General features: G+C 41.8%; 1 protein-coding gene across 1 annotated transcript in view; it reads right to left on the bottom strand.

The window, feature by feature from the left end:
- The window catches only part of ttc27 (tetratricopeptide repeat domain 27), a 104,489-nt gene that overhangs the window by 35,336 nt on the left and 52,773 nt on the right, over positions 1-16,380 (bottom strand). The window contains exon 9 of the mRNA XM_085800881.1: positions 14,907-14,973. Coding sequence (XP_085657007.1) covers positions 14,907-14,973 — 67 coding nt within the window. The remainder of the gene's footprint in view (positions 1-14,906; positions 14,974-16,380) is intronic.

Below are 16,380 nucleotides of genomic sequence, written 5' to 3'. Positions count from 1 at the left end.
TAGAACAGGTGCAGGTGCAGCCTGGCTGCTCGTTAAGATGTTTTTAAACACAGCCCCACACACACACATGATAAACCAGACTGACAGAGGATGTCCACGCACAAACACAGGCATCACACTCACACAGACAGACACACACAGACACTCACACACAGTCACACACACACACACATACACAAACAGACAAACACACAAACACAACACTGTTCCACACAGTAAAATGTAAGCATGGTAGTCGCCATGGTAACTTCTGAGGGCAGGCTGCCAATCAATCAGATCATTAGGGAGAGAGGAGTTTTGTGGCGCTTAACAGTTTTACTTTCTGCACATTTACACGCAGACAGAGAGACCGTCAGACTCACACACCCAGACACACACACACACACACACACACACACAGGTTTTCAGCTCACATTCATCAACCTCTCAATTATTTTATACTTTTGATGTAAACATCTCCAACAATTTATATTTTTCTCATGAATTTAAGTTCAGACGTTTAGTCTTTCCAACTCTATTAATAGTAGTACAATTACAGGTGGAGCCTGGGACATAGGATGCAGCTTTTAACATGTGTCCTATCTATCTATCTATCTATCTATCTATCTATCTATCTATCTATACCCCTCCCTATTTTTTAACCCCTCTGTCTCCTTTTTTTCTTTCTTTCTTTCTTTCTTTCTTTCTTTCTTTCTTTCTTTCTTTCTTTCTTTCTTCTACTCCTTCATTTGTATTTTACGTAACTTTTTCTATCCTTCCCTCTCTATCCATCCATCCATCCATCCATCCATCTACCTCTTTCTATCTATCATCCCCCTCTCTTTTTCTTCTTTCTTTCACTCCATTTCTGTCTTTTTACTTCTTTGTTTGTTTGATTGTTTCTTTCTTTCTTTCTATTCCTTTTCTCTTCCTTTGTTTTTACTCCATTTCTTTCTTTCTTTCTTTCTTTCTTTCTTTCACTCCATTTCTGTCTTTTTACTTCTTTGTTTGTTTGAGTCTTTCTTTCTTTCTTTCTACTCCTTTTCTCTTCCTTTGTTTTTACTCCATTTCTTTCTTTCTTTCTTTCTTTCTTTCTTTCTTTCTTTCTTTCTTTCTTTCTTTCTTTCACTCACTCCATTTCTGTCTTTTTACTTCTTTCTTTGTTTGATTCTTTCTTTCTTTCTTTCTTTCTTTCTTTCTTTCTGTCCTTTTCTTTTTTCTCTCTTGTTTCAATCTTTCTTTCTTTCTTTCAACAATTTCTTCAGCTCATTCAGCATTGCTTCCAGCATTCACACCATTTCCATTCTTGGAAATGTTTTTTCTAGTTTTTATTTTAATTTAGTTTTTCAGTTTGCTTTTTTATTTCAGTTTAGTTTTAGTAAGTTCCACAAGTGATGAAGCCGTTTTAGTTTAGTTTTTATTTTTGAGATATTGACTAGTTTTTATTTAGTCTCAGTTTTAGTTTTTCAGGTTTTAGGAGAAAACCTCTGTCTCTGCCTCTGGGATTTTTCCCTTTTATTTGCATCCCATAATGTTCCCATTAGGGATGCACCGATTGTGAAATTCTGGGCCGATGCCGGTACCGATGTTTAAAATAACAACTTGGCTGATGGCCGATGCCGATGTTTTTTCTTTTTGTTATTTATTCCGTCTTTGGTGCCACAGAAACATTACTGAACTATTTTAAAAGTCTTTCAGCTCTTCATCATATTATTATTTAATGAGCACAAATTCAGTTAGACAAATTTATGAAACAAAAACAACCTTTAATGTCAATTTTTAGTTGACATAACCTTAAAACACTTACAGTGGCCTAGAGTTAGTATTAGAGTTGCTACATGGTAAAAGTAGTTACCAGGAAAAGTAACTATAGCATTACTTTTTTTTTTTATAAAATGCTCAAATATGTAAAATTACTTAGACTTCTCTCCCTAACCCCCTTTATCTGCAGGAACACAGAGACAGAATGATGAAAGGTTATTTTTTTCCAAATGGTTGATGAACTAAAAATAATCTGTATAATGTACACTGAAAGAGGAACTAAGCAGGATTTCTCCCGTGGCTGTGCTACATTTTTACCTCAATTAAAAAGCCCCAGAGTAATTGTGGTAGTTAACTACATGACTTGTGACTGGTTACAAGTGAGAACGGAGGCTCTCTGCCTTCACCTGGCGTCTCTCTGGTTGTAACATCAGTGTAGTAGGCTACCTGGCCGCCCCCCCCGGTGTCCGTGTCTCAGCTCTTGTCTCTGTGGCACCGCGACACAGACATGCTGCGTAACGTAATGTTTATGACAGTTATGTAATCCACCGCTCCATTTATTGATTTCTCGCTGGCTCGCCATGACCACGCTGCAAGTGTGTTTATTAAACATGCGCGCAACTTTTTTTTCAAAAATCAATCCGTGGATCACATATGTGCCGAACCGAAGATCCGAACAGATCACGGATCAATGATGATCCTTTGCACCACTAATATCTTCCCCCCCAAAAAAGGAAAAAAGAAAGGTTCCTCCCGAGCACAGTGTTCATGCGACATTTAAACCAACATAAACATCGGCCACTGCCATCAGTGAATGTCATCTTTTTTTGCCGATGGCCGATGGCAGTTAACGAGCCGAACATCGGCCGATGTCGATGTTCGGCCGATGCATCGGTGCATCCCTAGTTCCCATCAGTCCTCATCATGTTACATGCACTCTTATCTACCAGTGGGTCATACTCGTCCCATATTGAGCTGTGGTGTTTTCTTCCTGCAACTTTACCATCTCTACGAAAACTACAACTAAGCTGATGTTATCTGACTGAACTAAAGTTTTACTTAGTTTTGGAAAGTTCACTGTAGTTTTTATTTTTATTTCAGTTTACTAAATATTTTTTCACTGCTAGTTTTAGTTTTAGTCTTAGTTTCAGTTAACTATAATAACCCTGGTCAGAACCAATCAGTATTCTGCTTTGGATACAATATTCCTCCAAACCTGTAATTATGCATCCTAAAATGATATTTTCCGACTAATATCCACAATGAGCAGCCATCAGAACTTAATAAAGAACACTATGCGATTACCTACAGTATAACACATCACTTGATACATATTCAGTATTGGGCTGATTCCTTCAACAAACGACACCACATCTAATCATTTTTGCGTTTCCACACAATATTGTTAAACCACCCACAATGAGATGAATTACTTCCTCATAATCCACAGAAAAATTCTTCTATGCAGGAAAATGACTGACAGATTGATAGATAGAAGCTCCAGGAAATAAGAAACAGAAAACAATGTGTCTTTAAGAGAGAGGGGAAATTGTAATTTCTACTGTATTGCTACACAATAGCTGCAGGACAGAGTTATATAAACACTGGAGAAGTATTGAGTTTCCACTGACCAGGACTTGTCTCTAATATTAACTTATTCCTGCTACACTCAGGGCAAGTAAAGCACTGCTTGAGATTTTATTAAATCTCCTCCATCTTTACTTCAAACTCTCAAACTCCAGAGTGTCACAGGAGAGCTGTTACCTCTCTTTCCATTACTCCACATTTAGCTCTATCATAAAAGCTCTGATGCTTTGAATGAAGACCATTCATTTCAGACCGCTCACTTTCTATGTGTCACCTCGGGCGTCATCGGTTACAGTGACCAGTTAAGCCCAGAGAGCTGAGCAGGAGGGCTGAGTGGAGATCGTACAACTGGCGCCCAACGTCCAGCGCAACGATATTAACATCACAGAAATAAAATAACATTCTCTTAAAGGGATAGTTCAGATAGTTCAACATTTTGGCAAACTGGCCCTTTGCCATAATCCCTATAGTCATAGCAGCTTTATTTGCAAGCTATTTTTAGAACGGCAGAGCGGAGCGGCAGGCTGCTCAGGGCTATGCTATGGAGGCTAGGGGAATTTCTTGGTTTCCCCCATCAAATTCATCAAATACACAACCCAACAACTCCAAAATGCTCTGGTGGACAAGTTGTGAGCTGCACATTCACCACACTATGAAATAATAACGGAACGTTACGAGACGGAGCTGTTTTAGAGGCAAATTCATGCAGAACCTCTGATGCGTGTTGCGTTCAGGGACAGTTTTTCAGCAAGCAGTCTCTGTATTTACCCTGTATTTACCTCGAAAACAGCTCCGTTTCGTAACGTTCCATTATTATCTCATAGCGTGGTGAATGTGCAGCTCACAACTTGTCCACCTGACACCTCACAACTTGACCTGACATGAAAGCGTTTTGGAGTTTTGGGATTTTGGGATTTTGTATTTGATGAGGGAAACCAAGAAATTCCTTTAGCATCCATAGCGTAGCTCTAAGCAGCCTGCTGCTCCGCTCCGCCGTTCTAAAAATAGCTTACACCAACAAATAAAGGTAACGAACCTACTGCTATGACTATAGGGATTATGACAACGGGCCAATTTGCCAAAATGTTGAACTATCTCTTTAAGATGGGTAAAGTTATATAAAGAGAAGAAACAGTGGGGTCAGTAGAGATTTTCCCAACCTGGTGAGAGGCAGCGGTGATGTCTTCCCCCTCTTACAGAACTTAGCTGTCCTCACTTTAATGAGACAAGCAGCGAGTGCAGTGAGAGCAGCTCATTATTAAAACCTATTACAGCCTTTAAGTCTTAATGTGTGCGCTGCGGTGATAATGTGCTGTATGATGGTGGGACAGCTCAGTGCTGCAGCTTCAGATGAGCTGATTAAAGACAGCAGGGGGGAGGGATGCTCAGGTTTTTATCTCAACAACAACAACAAAAAAACAAAAACAACAAAAAAAGAAACAGGTTGCAGCATGTTGCACCACTGCACTGATGAGAACAGAAACACCAGCCAGTGCAGAGGCTGAGCAGACCAAACAATGTTAGTGGAAGCTCTGCAGGTCTGATCGGACGATGACGCTGAGCACTTCAAATCAAATGATTAGTCAGAGCTTAGACTTTGTCAGCATCTTCAGCATCAACAAACTTTTTTACTCTGTCTGTTGTTGAATCTAATGACCTGATGCGTCTCTCTGCCCTACGGTGATGCAGAGTGGAGAAGACACAGGTCTGTTTGGGAGCACGCTTGACAGGTGGAGGAATAATTTATTTGAGGCAGACACCAGCCTCAGACTGAAGCCTGTGGAGCAGCTGCAGTGAGTGAAACGCGCTCCGACGTGACGGAGGAGACACGGCACGCTGTGCGAGGTGGAGCAACACTGTGAAACCTCGAAAACAGAGACTCTGTTCAATCTGTTCATTTGTCACTTCAGAGTGTTGTTTTTTTTATGGCTGCGACTCATCACTTCCTGCACAGATGTTCACATTTAAAGGGGAACTATGCAAGTCCAGTCTCTTTTCCTCTGTTTTGCTAACCCTCCTCTTGGCCATGTGCATTTGTTTTCAATGAAGCCAGTGAGAAATCAATCCATAGAGCGGTGGATAATGTAAAATATCATATAAAATGTTAGAATGTGTATATTTGTGTAGTCTTATCCATCATAAACAAAGATTACAGGTTATGCAGCGCGTTTGTGTCGCAGAGACGAGAGCTGGGACACCGGGTCAGAGGCTCTGATCTTACAAGGTTGGTTTTCAGCCAAGAGACGCTAGGTGGAAGGCAGAGAGCCTCCATTCTCCCTGGAACTAGTTACAGGTCATTTTTTTAAGCATCACTATTACTCCAGAGCTATTTGTTGTTTAAGGTAAAAATCTTGCATAGTTTCTCTTTAAAGTGAAAATCACGGTTTGCTACAAATAGAAAAAAGTCCAAAAGTCCTGGCTTAGTGAATAAAGAAAATCGTGTTAGAGGTATGTGATGTTGCACTGATGGAGTCAGAGTCATTAGACTAAATTAAACAGGTGAGACATACTGTAACACAATCCCTTACCTTGTTAGCTTTTACATTTACTTTGAGTCATTTGGCAGATGCTTTTATCCAAGTGAGGAACATCAGTAGCTTCGGTGCAGTAGTAGTGTATTAAGTGCTACATCTATTTAATAAGTGGAAGGGGATTATATGAAGGAGGTGCACTGAAAGTACAGAGTAAGTGCTACTTAAACAGGTATTAGGAAAGGACGTACTCCTAGAGTTCTGACAGGACTCACTGGCCTGTTCCACCACCAGGGAACCACAGAGGAGACAGTCTAGACTGAGAGTCTTGTGAGCAGGGATGGAATCACGGTTAACACACGGCATTCTTTGGAGAAGGAGCACTTTGAGAAGAAAAACAAGGCTGAAAGAACAAGTCGAAGTAGACGGTGCAGACCCAGAAGCTGCTCTGAAGGCAGCACCAGTAGCCAGCGTTGGTCAATGAGTGGCAGGGAGACATGCAGAGGTCCTGCTAGAAGAACACTGCAGTGGTCGAGATAAGAGATAACTGTGGTCTGGACCAAGAGCTGAGTGGAGTACTGATTGAATGATACTGACTGAACCTTCATACACTTATTGTGGATGTGTTCTCTCTAGGGCTGTCCCGATTATCATATTTTGATAATCGAAGCTTCGCGGACATAAAATTGATCAAAATCGAAGCTTCGGCGGCAACGACCGTAACGTCTGACCGGGGGGGGGCGATCGCAGCGGAAATAATGAAATAATAATGAAATGTATGGCAAACAAACACTGCATATCTCCAAAATCAGGCAGGTTTCCAGGATGCCAAGTAGCCTACTCATTTTAATGTAACAATTGCCGATGAGAACTGGTGTCAAAAAGGAAAGAAAAAAAAATTGATCACGGACGTCATGATCGATTACCATGGCAATGAACAAAGCTTCGATTTTTTGGGGTCAGCCCTAGTTCTCTCAGCCCAATGTAAAGGGGGACCAGACTATTCCACAGACAGACCTTTGAGGAAGGTGTTGATAAAGATGAAGGGACCTTCACCTCTTCTCTATAACAATATGGGATCAACCCGCAACCTACAGTATATAATCAGTGATACAACTGGATTCTTTTCTTTTTTCTTACATATATTCGAGGATGATATCAACTAATTAACTGTAATAATATCACCTTTCCTCTGAAACACCTTCTGCTACATGAGGTTGGGTCATAGCTTCAGATGCTCCTCCAGGACAGCGTCAGGAGTCGGGTATCGGTGACGACAGCCAGACATGTGACAACCATCTAACCAGCCTGCAGATTCCTGGATCTACATGTAGGCTGGGAAGATGCCTGCTCACAGAGCCAGCAGCTGCAGCAGCTCTCCTCACACACTACAATAAGACATAACAATACAAAGTACCACTGCTCAGACTGAGCTCCTAGCTGGATGGGTCCATCATAACTTCAAACCCAACGTTTTAGATCATGGATCATTAGCTACAGTCAGGATGATCAAAATGATGCTGGACAGTTCAAATTTATGAACTGTACTGTAGCTTTTCTTTATGGTCCTTTTCTAGCGTGACGCGGTTCTATTCAGGTTTCTTTTCTTTTTTTTTTGCTTTTCCACTAGCACTTGAGTGTGATGTCCAACAAGAATCAAACCACTAAGTTTAAAAACACAGCAGCAGCAGCGCCCACTGAGACTGTTGTTATTCCTTCACCTGAGTTAACATGGTGTAGACGAGTGAGTCTGGAGCTGACGAGAGGAGAGAAGAAAGAGAGCGAGACGACGTGGCCATAGCCACCGTGATATGACGACCCCGCCCCCGCTGAGGAGGAACTGTGAAGGACTCAGCCCTGATGGAAAAGCATCTAAACCGAGTGAAGTGGAGCTGTAACTTTGTAGTGGAAAGGGGTGCAAAGTATTGGTAGTAGTGGAAACCCTGCTTTACACTGTTTTAACATCTAAAAAAAAATTGTTATCTGAAGCTAATAAGTCGACCTTTTCTCCAGTAAGTCGCTGCCCTCCTCTGTCAGAGGAGTCAGACACTCCTCTGACTCTCTGACCTGGTGCCTAAGTGCTTGACGTGATGTCACTTTCAAGGCTGATGGCCAGAGATCATTGATGGATGCTATAATGTTACTGTGCACTTTATTAATTTATTAGTCAATCAATTTACTAATTTTTCATTCAAATTTGACAAAACTGAGACAATATGAGAAGAAAAAAACTGCACATGTGGACAAAACAAAAACATTTCTGTCCAAATGAGGAAGTCCGTGGAGGGTCAGTTCTCACTATGTTTAAAGGGATACGCCAACATTTTTTTTTTTTGTGTCTTGCCTCACTCCCGAGTCCATGACAAGCAGATAGACACCATCCTTTCGACTGTGCGTGCAGTAACAAGGGAGCCCGCATCGCCCGTAATTAGCTTAGCTCAAACGCTGGAAGTGCATAGGTAGTGTTAGCCTGCCTCCTACCTGAGCCGAAATCAGCAGTCAGAAGCTGATTTCATTTTAGCTCTAAACTCTGTAAATATATCACTTTATCGACATTTCAAACATTTTTAGGCGAGAAAGTAGCCGTTTAGATCAGCAGTGTGTCGCTAATTTGTCTAAATACCAGCTGCTACTCAAGCTAGCCGTTGTGACCAACGCACTTCCGGTTATTTTCACAAAATAAATACATACAGAAAACCATGACGATAGAATTAGTGCTTTTACTTTGAAATAGGAAGCTAACCTACCCTTGATGTAGCTAGCTTGAACCAAAATAAACCGTCTTAGCTTGAACCCTCCGTTTTGACTGATCAGGTCCCGTTACCGGCATTTGACCGCTCAAGATGCCTTACCGAAGAGTTTTGTCAGCTCTGAGACGAAGATCGGCCCGCTGTTTAGAGTTGCCGAAGAGTTTCTCTGATGACTTTACAGTAGGTGGAGGCAGGCTAACACTACCTATACACTTCCAGCGTTTGAGCTAAGCTAATTACGGGCGATACGGGCTCTATCTCCCTTGTTACTGCACGCACAGTCGAAAGGATGGTGTCTATCTGTTTGTCATGGACTCGGGAGTGAGGCAAGACACGAAGAAAAAAATGTTGGCGTATCCCTTTAAGTGTGGGGTCAGATGGTTGAACCACCTCAAAATCAGTTTCCTGAGCCTTGTCTGCTGCTGGTACCACCATGTTTTCCTTCTGAGTCGCTTCCTTTTTTTTCTTCTTTCATCTTCTCCTCTCTGTGATTTAGAAACACATGGATGTTATCTCTGATCTCTGGTCTGTACAGCTGCCAACGCTGCCTTCAAACACAGAGGAGAGGCCCATCAGATAAGAGCCCAGTGCAGAAGCAGTCCCCCAGCCACAGCCCATGATCATAAGCCTTAAACACAAGGTTCAGTGGAGCAGAGGGGTGTTAACAGCAGCACGTCTTAAAAAAAAAAAAATGATAACCTTGAGCTCGGCCATGAACGATACCCTGAGTGCTGACTATCTTGTAAGATCCCTCCATTACTTTAACACAGGCTGAAATAAATATATAATTTCTACATCAGATACGTAGTAACCACACTAAATGAGATATCTTTTTCATATAGATGGATAATTATCACAATATACATTTTGTACTGAGGAAGGGGATGCGTTGAGCTTGTTTGTTATAGCTTCAATGATATATACAGTGCACTTTGGTGAGAATATTGCTGGTTTGTTTACAAGAAGTCTTCATAGGAAATCTTTTATTTTGAAGATCAAGAAATAAACTTTGCTCACATCTGAATACAAAAAAAATAAGAAATAAAAAATAAGATGTTGGTTATATTTATTTAGGGTCCGGGCAGCTAAGCTGCCGGGACACTATTGTATTCCTAGGAATTCTTCTTCTTCTTCTTCTTCTTCTTCTTCTTCTTCTTCTTCTTCTTCTTCTTCTTCTTCTTCTTTATTTCTTTCTTTCTTTCTTCTTCCAAGGAAGTCATACTTCCCATGGGCGAAAACTCACCAAACTTTGCACAAAGGTTCAGTCCCATGCCAGATTCACTCAACTCCAAGGACATGTGCCCCCCCCTCCTAGGGGGGGCACAATAAGCGTTTAAATTTAAAAACTTAAAAAATTCCTACCAAACCAACGGTAGATGCTACAGTGTTGAAACTTCACCACAATGTAGCCTCAATACTGCTGAAACTTTTGTCCACTTAAACTCATTACAAATTATGAAGTCCATCACTCTGTTTTTTTCAATAACTGTAAAACTTTTAAAATGTATCTCCTCCCACAATTTTTGCTCAATTGACACCAAACTTGCTACAGCGCATCTCCAGACCGTCCTCCACAAAACTTGTTTCTCGGATTTTTGATTAAGCAAAAATTGAGCCTACAGTGCATGAAAACGTTTGACTGTAAACACTACTGTAAACATATACCATCAAATTCTTGCTAAATACATTTTCAAACTTCCTGAAAAAAAATGACAATATTCTGGAGTCATGGTTGATGAAGTTTAGCAAATATCAGAATTTTAGTTCAAAAACTGAATTTTTGAGAACATTTTGAATTCTGCTCTCATGGGAACAACTGCAGCCAATGTGAGTGTGGAATTTTTAAACATCATATTTTCTCTTATGAAGCAAAACACTTATCATTAAAAACAAATCACCAACATTTCCATGCTGTCAAGATGCAATTTATGTATTATCAGATTTTTGTTTAGATGACTGAATTATTGACATTTTGACCATTTCATCACAACAGCTGCCCGGGCACTGACTCACCTGAGTGGATAAATGAAGCTACACAGCAGGTTTCACTACCAGCTAATTAGCTCAGTGAGTTAGGAGCTGGTTCTTGGTGTCAGAGATTGTGAGTTCGAGACCCAGCGAGGGTGATGATGATGATGACAGATCAAAATGTCAGATGTCCTCAAGCTATTTTGCTGTCTAAATGCAATTTATGTATTAACAGATTTTTGTTTAGATAACAGAAATCTGCGTTCACAACAGCTGCCCGGGCACTGACTCCCTGAGTCTATTTGAGAAGACACACACCATGTTTCACTTCCAGATAATTAGCTCACTGAGTTAAGCGCTGGTTCTTGGTGTCAGAGGTTGTGAGCTCGAGACCCAGCCAGGGTGATGATGATGATGACAGATCAAAATGTCAAATGTCCTCAACACGAAATACAAGACAATTGTCCTAATGGTGGCATCACAGCAAGCTTCTAAATTTAAAAATTCAAATAGCTTGGACTGGTCCATCTGCGAATGCTCCTAACATCTTAGACTCATAGTAGATGTTTGACAAATACATATCATTATTTTACCTCAAAAACTGATTTTTCTTTTTCTGCCTACACGACAGTGAATGGCTTACTCAATTTGTGAAGCCACTGTTGAACTGCCACTTGTCAATTAGCTCAGTGCAATAGATGGTCTTTGATTCCCGAGGTTGTGGGTTCAATCCTCAACTGATGCAAATTGGACATTATAAGGACAACTGTCTTGTCTTCCTATTCTCCTGTTTGTTGCTCAGAATTGCCTAAATTTGCCCAAAAGTAGCCCGGACCCGACCCATCGCTGCGCAGCAGCTATAATCATCATTTTATATTTGAGCTATAACTTGAAACTCTGCTGCCAGCATTGCATCACACTTTCACCTCAACAAAGCTTTTGAATTATACATCAGACAGAGATCAACATCTCTGAGTCTGATCCACACACTCAGGACTGAACCGGCTGAACTTCACATCAATGTTTTACACTGTTAGCCTCACACACACGTTTATAAACTGCACCGAATTTGTGTGTGTGTATGTGTTGTGGGTGGTTTAAGTGGATTCAGCTACAGTCCACCAGTATTACTCCAACAGTCACAGAGATTAGAATGTAATATGAGGCTTCATCGAGACCCAACAGAGCCAATAACATGAGAACATGCGATCAATCACTGATAAGGGCCAGGCAGAGATAAGGTGATGCACATGTGAGGCAGTTTCAAATGTGTGATATCTACAACAATGTTAAATCTCCCGGGGCTGAAGCCAAAACCTGCTTCAGTCACAGCTAGAACCACAGGAAACGAAATCCGGCTGTGATATCCTGACGCCTCTGTGGTTCCACAGATAACGTTCCTGTTGTCCTCGGCCCATATAAACAGGAGCGAGCATCCAGGCGCCATGGATACCTGCACCAACCCACGCTCCCATTCACATAGCAGATTAGGAGATTTTTCACTGCATCGCTGAGCTCTCTAATTTATTCTTCCTATTAAATGGAAATCATCTGAAAAAAACATCTGAAATAAACTTCAACCATGAAACATTTTACTAAAAACTAAAAGTCATCTATGATACCACTGACCTCTATAGATCTAACTGTTAGGAAATGTTTGGGACCAACCGTATTCCCTCAAAAGTAACCGGGCCCTTTATTTACACAACTGCCCAGGATACCCAGCCTTTATTGGAGGAAGGCTTTTATTTGAGTGAGGCCTTTATTTCTAAATCTCTCCATCACACATTAGGGACTAAGCTCATCGTTTAGTAGTTCATCTTCATCTTCCTCACGTGCTTCTCGCTGCGCTGTCAGACCTGGGTCTCTGTCTCCGTTGCGAACGTTGTAGCAATTCGCTCTCACTCAACTCAGATCATCATCAGAGCGGTAAAGGCTGGATTAGGTCGGCTTCACTCCCGTCAGTCTTCACAGACACAAGCATTGAAAGAGTTTCTGATCACATCCTTGTCAGTTTGTTCCAGACGGCAGCTGGTTTTTTTTGTGGTTTTTTTTTGACCCGGCCTGTATGTGGCACCGGCCTTTATTTGTTTGTGTAAACAACTCCCCCGGCCATTATATGAGACCCTATTAATTAAAAACCGGCCACTATTTGAGGAAATACGGTAATACAGATGGGTGTGTCTCTTTCCACATTATATCCCAATCAACTGAGTTTATCACAGGTAGACAAGTGAAGGTGTAGAAACATTCCGAGCTCAAAGCAATAAGGGAATCTGACTTTAACTTCAAATGTCAGAGTGAAGTGTATAAATACTTACCGTATTTTCCGGACTATATGTCGCACCTGAGTATTAGTCGCATCAGTCAAAAAATACGTCATGAAGAGGAAAAAAACATATATAAGTCGCACCAGACTATAAGTCGCATTTATTTTTGAAACATTTTTTTTTATTTCATAGGAATCCAAAAACGAACATTTATCTGAATCTGGAAGGATTATTCAATTGGCCTGCACAATAGCCTGAAGAACATAGGCAAAAAATATAAATTTAACAGGTGAACAAGTTCATAAAGTTCTCGATCTCATTCTGCATCACTGAATCCATTGAATTCTTCATCCTCGGTGTCGCTTCTAAACAACTCCGCCAACTCGGGAGGAAGATGAAGCGCCGTCTCCTCTTCTGCTCGGCTGTCATCAGACTCACCCTCAGCATCAGCTGTTGTCAGTCCGGCCTTTCGGAATCCCGACAGGATCGTTTCGGTTGTCACTGTATTCCACGCTGTTTCTATCCATTCAACGACTTGCAGGAAGGTTGCATGGCGCATCCGGCCGGTTGCCGTGAAGCTGTGCTCTCCATCCACCATCCAGGTCTCCCACATGCGACGCAAGACTGCCTTAAAACTCCGGTTCACGGAGATGTCGAGTGGCTGGAGCACTTTAGTTAAGCCTCCGGGGATGATAGCGGGGATGGAGTTGCAGGCTTTGATTTTGTCTTTGATGCGTGCCGTTGTATGCGCTCGCATACTGTCCATCACAAGCAGGGCTTTGCGTGTTTTAAAGAAGCCATCTGGACGTTTAGAATAGCACTTTGTGAGCCAAAAGCTCATCATTTCTTCATCCATCCACCCTTTCACGTTTGTGGTCACGACAACAGCGGGGGGGAATTCGGCCTTCGGCATCGTCTTCCGTTTGAAAATGACCATTGGGGGCAGTTTTGAGCCATCTCCACAGCATGCGAGCACCACCGTGAAGTGTGATTTCTCATGACCAGTTGTCACTATGCTCACACATTTCTGCCCTTTCTCTGCGACACTTCGGCCCATGGGGATGTCAAACGTGAGGGGGACCTCATCCATATTTATTACGTGGTCCGGTGACACATTGTGTTCCGTCACCTGCTTTTCAATGAATGCACGGAAACTGTCGATCTTGTCTTGGAAGTCTGCTGGCAGCTTCTGACACACCGTGGTCCGTGCTCTGATTGACAGGTGGTTGCGTTGCATGAAGCGATAGCACCAAGAAGGCCCGCCAGCAAAATCATTTATTTTCATCTCTTTTGCAGCTACCTGGGCATGGAGACGTAACTGTACGGTTGATAAGCCACGTCCAGCAGCACGCTGTTCAATAACCCATCTGTGGACTCGTTCCTCGAGCTCTGGCCATCTCGCTTTCAGCCCGCGGTTTGCCTTTTTTGATTTTTTCATAGAAGTAAGAGTTACCTCTGCTTTTCGCCAGTCCCTGACAAGTTTTTCACTCACTCCAAACTTTCTCTCTGCTGCTCGATTACCGTTTTCGGCTGCATACTTTATAATTTGCAGTTTAAAATCTGCAGTATAGCTTTTTCTTTTTGGTGGCATTTTTTCTGTGTTCTTTATGGTTTATGGTTTTTTCGGTGGTGCAGTGGCAGCGCTCAGTTGTCACAAGTGTGGACGGTGCCCTCTTGTGGTCATAGATGACATAGCGTATATTTTTCATATATAAGTCGCTTCTGAATATAGGTCGCATGGCCAGCCAAACTAGGAAAAAAAACGCAACTTATAGTCCGGAAAATACGGTATGTCAATGTGATACTTCAGATGAGGTAAACAAGGGAAAATATACCAATATATGAACAAATGAAGGTCTGACTACTCTGAGTGACTGACTGTCTGTAATGATCCTGTCATGTCAGAGTGCCACCAAGTGGAAGATGAATGTAAAAGTCATCTCTGTGGATTAGACAGACCTATTATTAGACAGAGTCAGAATGTATTTATTGTATGAATCACACATCAACCTGCAGGGCTGAACAATGAACCTGCTGTTCCTCTATGGACCACTAGAGTGAGTCTCCAATAGTGAGCTGTCAACATGTCCAACTCCAGAGCAGTAAGAAATCTGACTTACAGACGTGAAGGCCAGAAGCTCCTCCTGAGTCAGTCTGTGGACGGGGTTGTTCTTCTGGAAGTCAGTGCTGCAAGACAAGACTCAGAGTTAAGACAGAAGAGTGTGGACCCTGTGGAAATGCCTTTAAATGGACAATAAAACCAATAAAATCTACATTTCCACTTGCCAAAAAAGGAATATAGCACCTTCCCTCTAACCCAAAATGACTGGGTTTTTGCTCACTCCCTCTTTCATGTTGAAATACTTTTGAATGGTGAATACAACCTATAAAATGTATATTTCTATATGTGGTAAATATGGTCAATTCATTGTCAGACTTTTTAAACAGGTTAGATAAATTGCCCAAATAATACTATTATTTGACAGGTACCATCTTGGCTTTTATCTTTATTAAAACCTGATACTGCAGGTAAGACTGCAATAAAAATGTGAGTTGATTTGGACTTGACTTATTGTAACCTGTGACTTGACTTGCCAGAGAAAAGAGAGAAAAAAAGCGAAGTTGATTCATGTCAGGGTTTTATCCATCCTACCGGGGGGATGGTCCCTTACCTAGAGCTTTCAGCAGCATCACTTAGTCTTCCTCAGAGTATGCTCACTTCAAACTTCTCTTTCTATCTGATTTACTTAAATATCAAGGCCCAGTTACTGATTCATTAATGAGCTGTCAGTCACATCACACAGATAACAACAGTAATCAGCTGCTGAAACCTTCAAAACAAACAGGTTGAGTCCATCAGTAGAGTTTAAAGGTACATTGTGTAGGAATTCCTCCCATCTAGCGTTGCAGTTGTATATCGCAAGCAACTCAATCGTATTTTTCATGCTGCATTCACGTGAAATTGGGCAGACGGACGACAGCCGCTGCACGTAACGGCATAAACAAGCCTCTATGTAAACAAGTGGTCCGCCAGCACGAGGCAAAACAATACACGTGACAATATGTTGTCATGGTGATGTCGTATTGTTTACCTGACCCACGTTTTACCGGCTTCTGTGACTAAAATGACATCTGGTTTGTTACCGACGGCCGTCTGCCCGACTGCAGGTGAATGCAGCATCAGTGTAACGCTCCATTCCTCCTCACTGCGTTACCGTGGTGACTTTTCACAGACGCCACCTCGACCTGAGCCGACAGCTCCGGTGTCTCCGCTGAGTTTCCGTGGTTTCCTACCGTCACGCTGCCACTGAACGTAAAAACATGGCGACACGACATGGCAGCCAGCACCGAGCTTACCCGCTCCATGGAGATATGAATGATATGAACGGCTAATTCAGAGCTGAAAGGAACACTTCACTTTGTTGATGGGGGGTGATTACTGATTAATGAAAAACATAATTTGAACGAAATAATCGATTTTTGTGAATAGATAACAGGAGAAGTTACACAATGTCCCTTTAAGGATCAACTGCGAGTCCACTGATCTGTGATGACTTCATCTGGTGATATAAATCATGTCGTACAGTTGACTGG

This window comes from Trachurus japonicus, chromosome 15, assembly GCF_045865225.1.
Source record: "Trachurus japonicus isolate A0001 chromosome 15, Traja_1.0".
Classification (NCBI taxonomy): Eukaryota; Metazoa; Chordata; class Actinopteri; order Carangiformes; family Carangidae; genus Trachurus; species Trachurus japonicus.
Note: the sequence above shows the minus strand (reverse complement) of the source record. Positions and strands in the feature narration are given on the sequence as shown.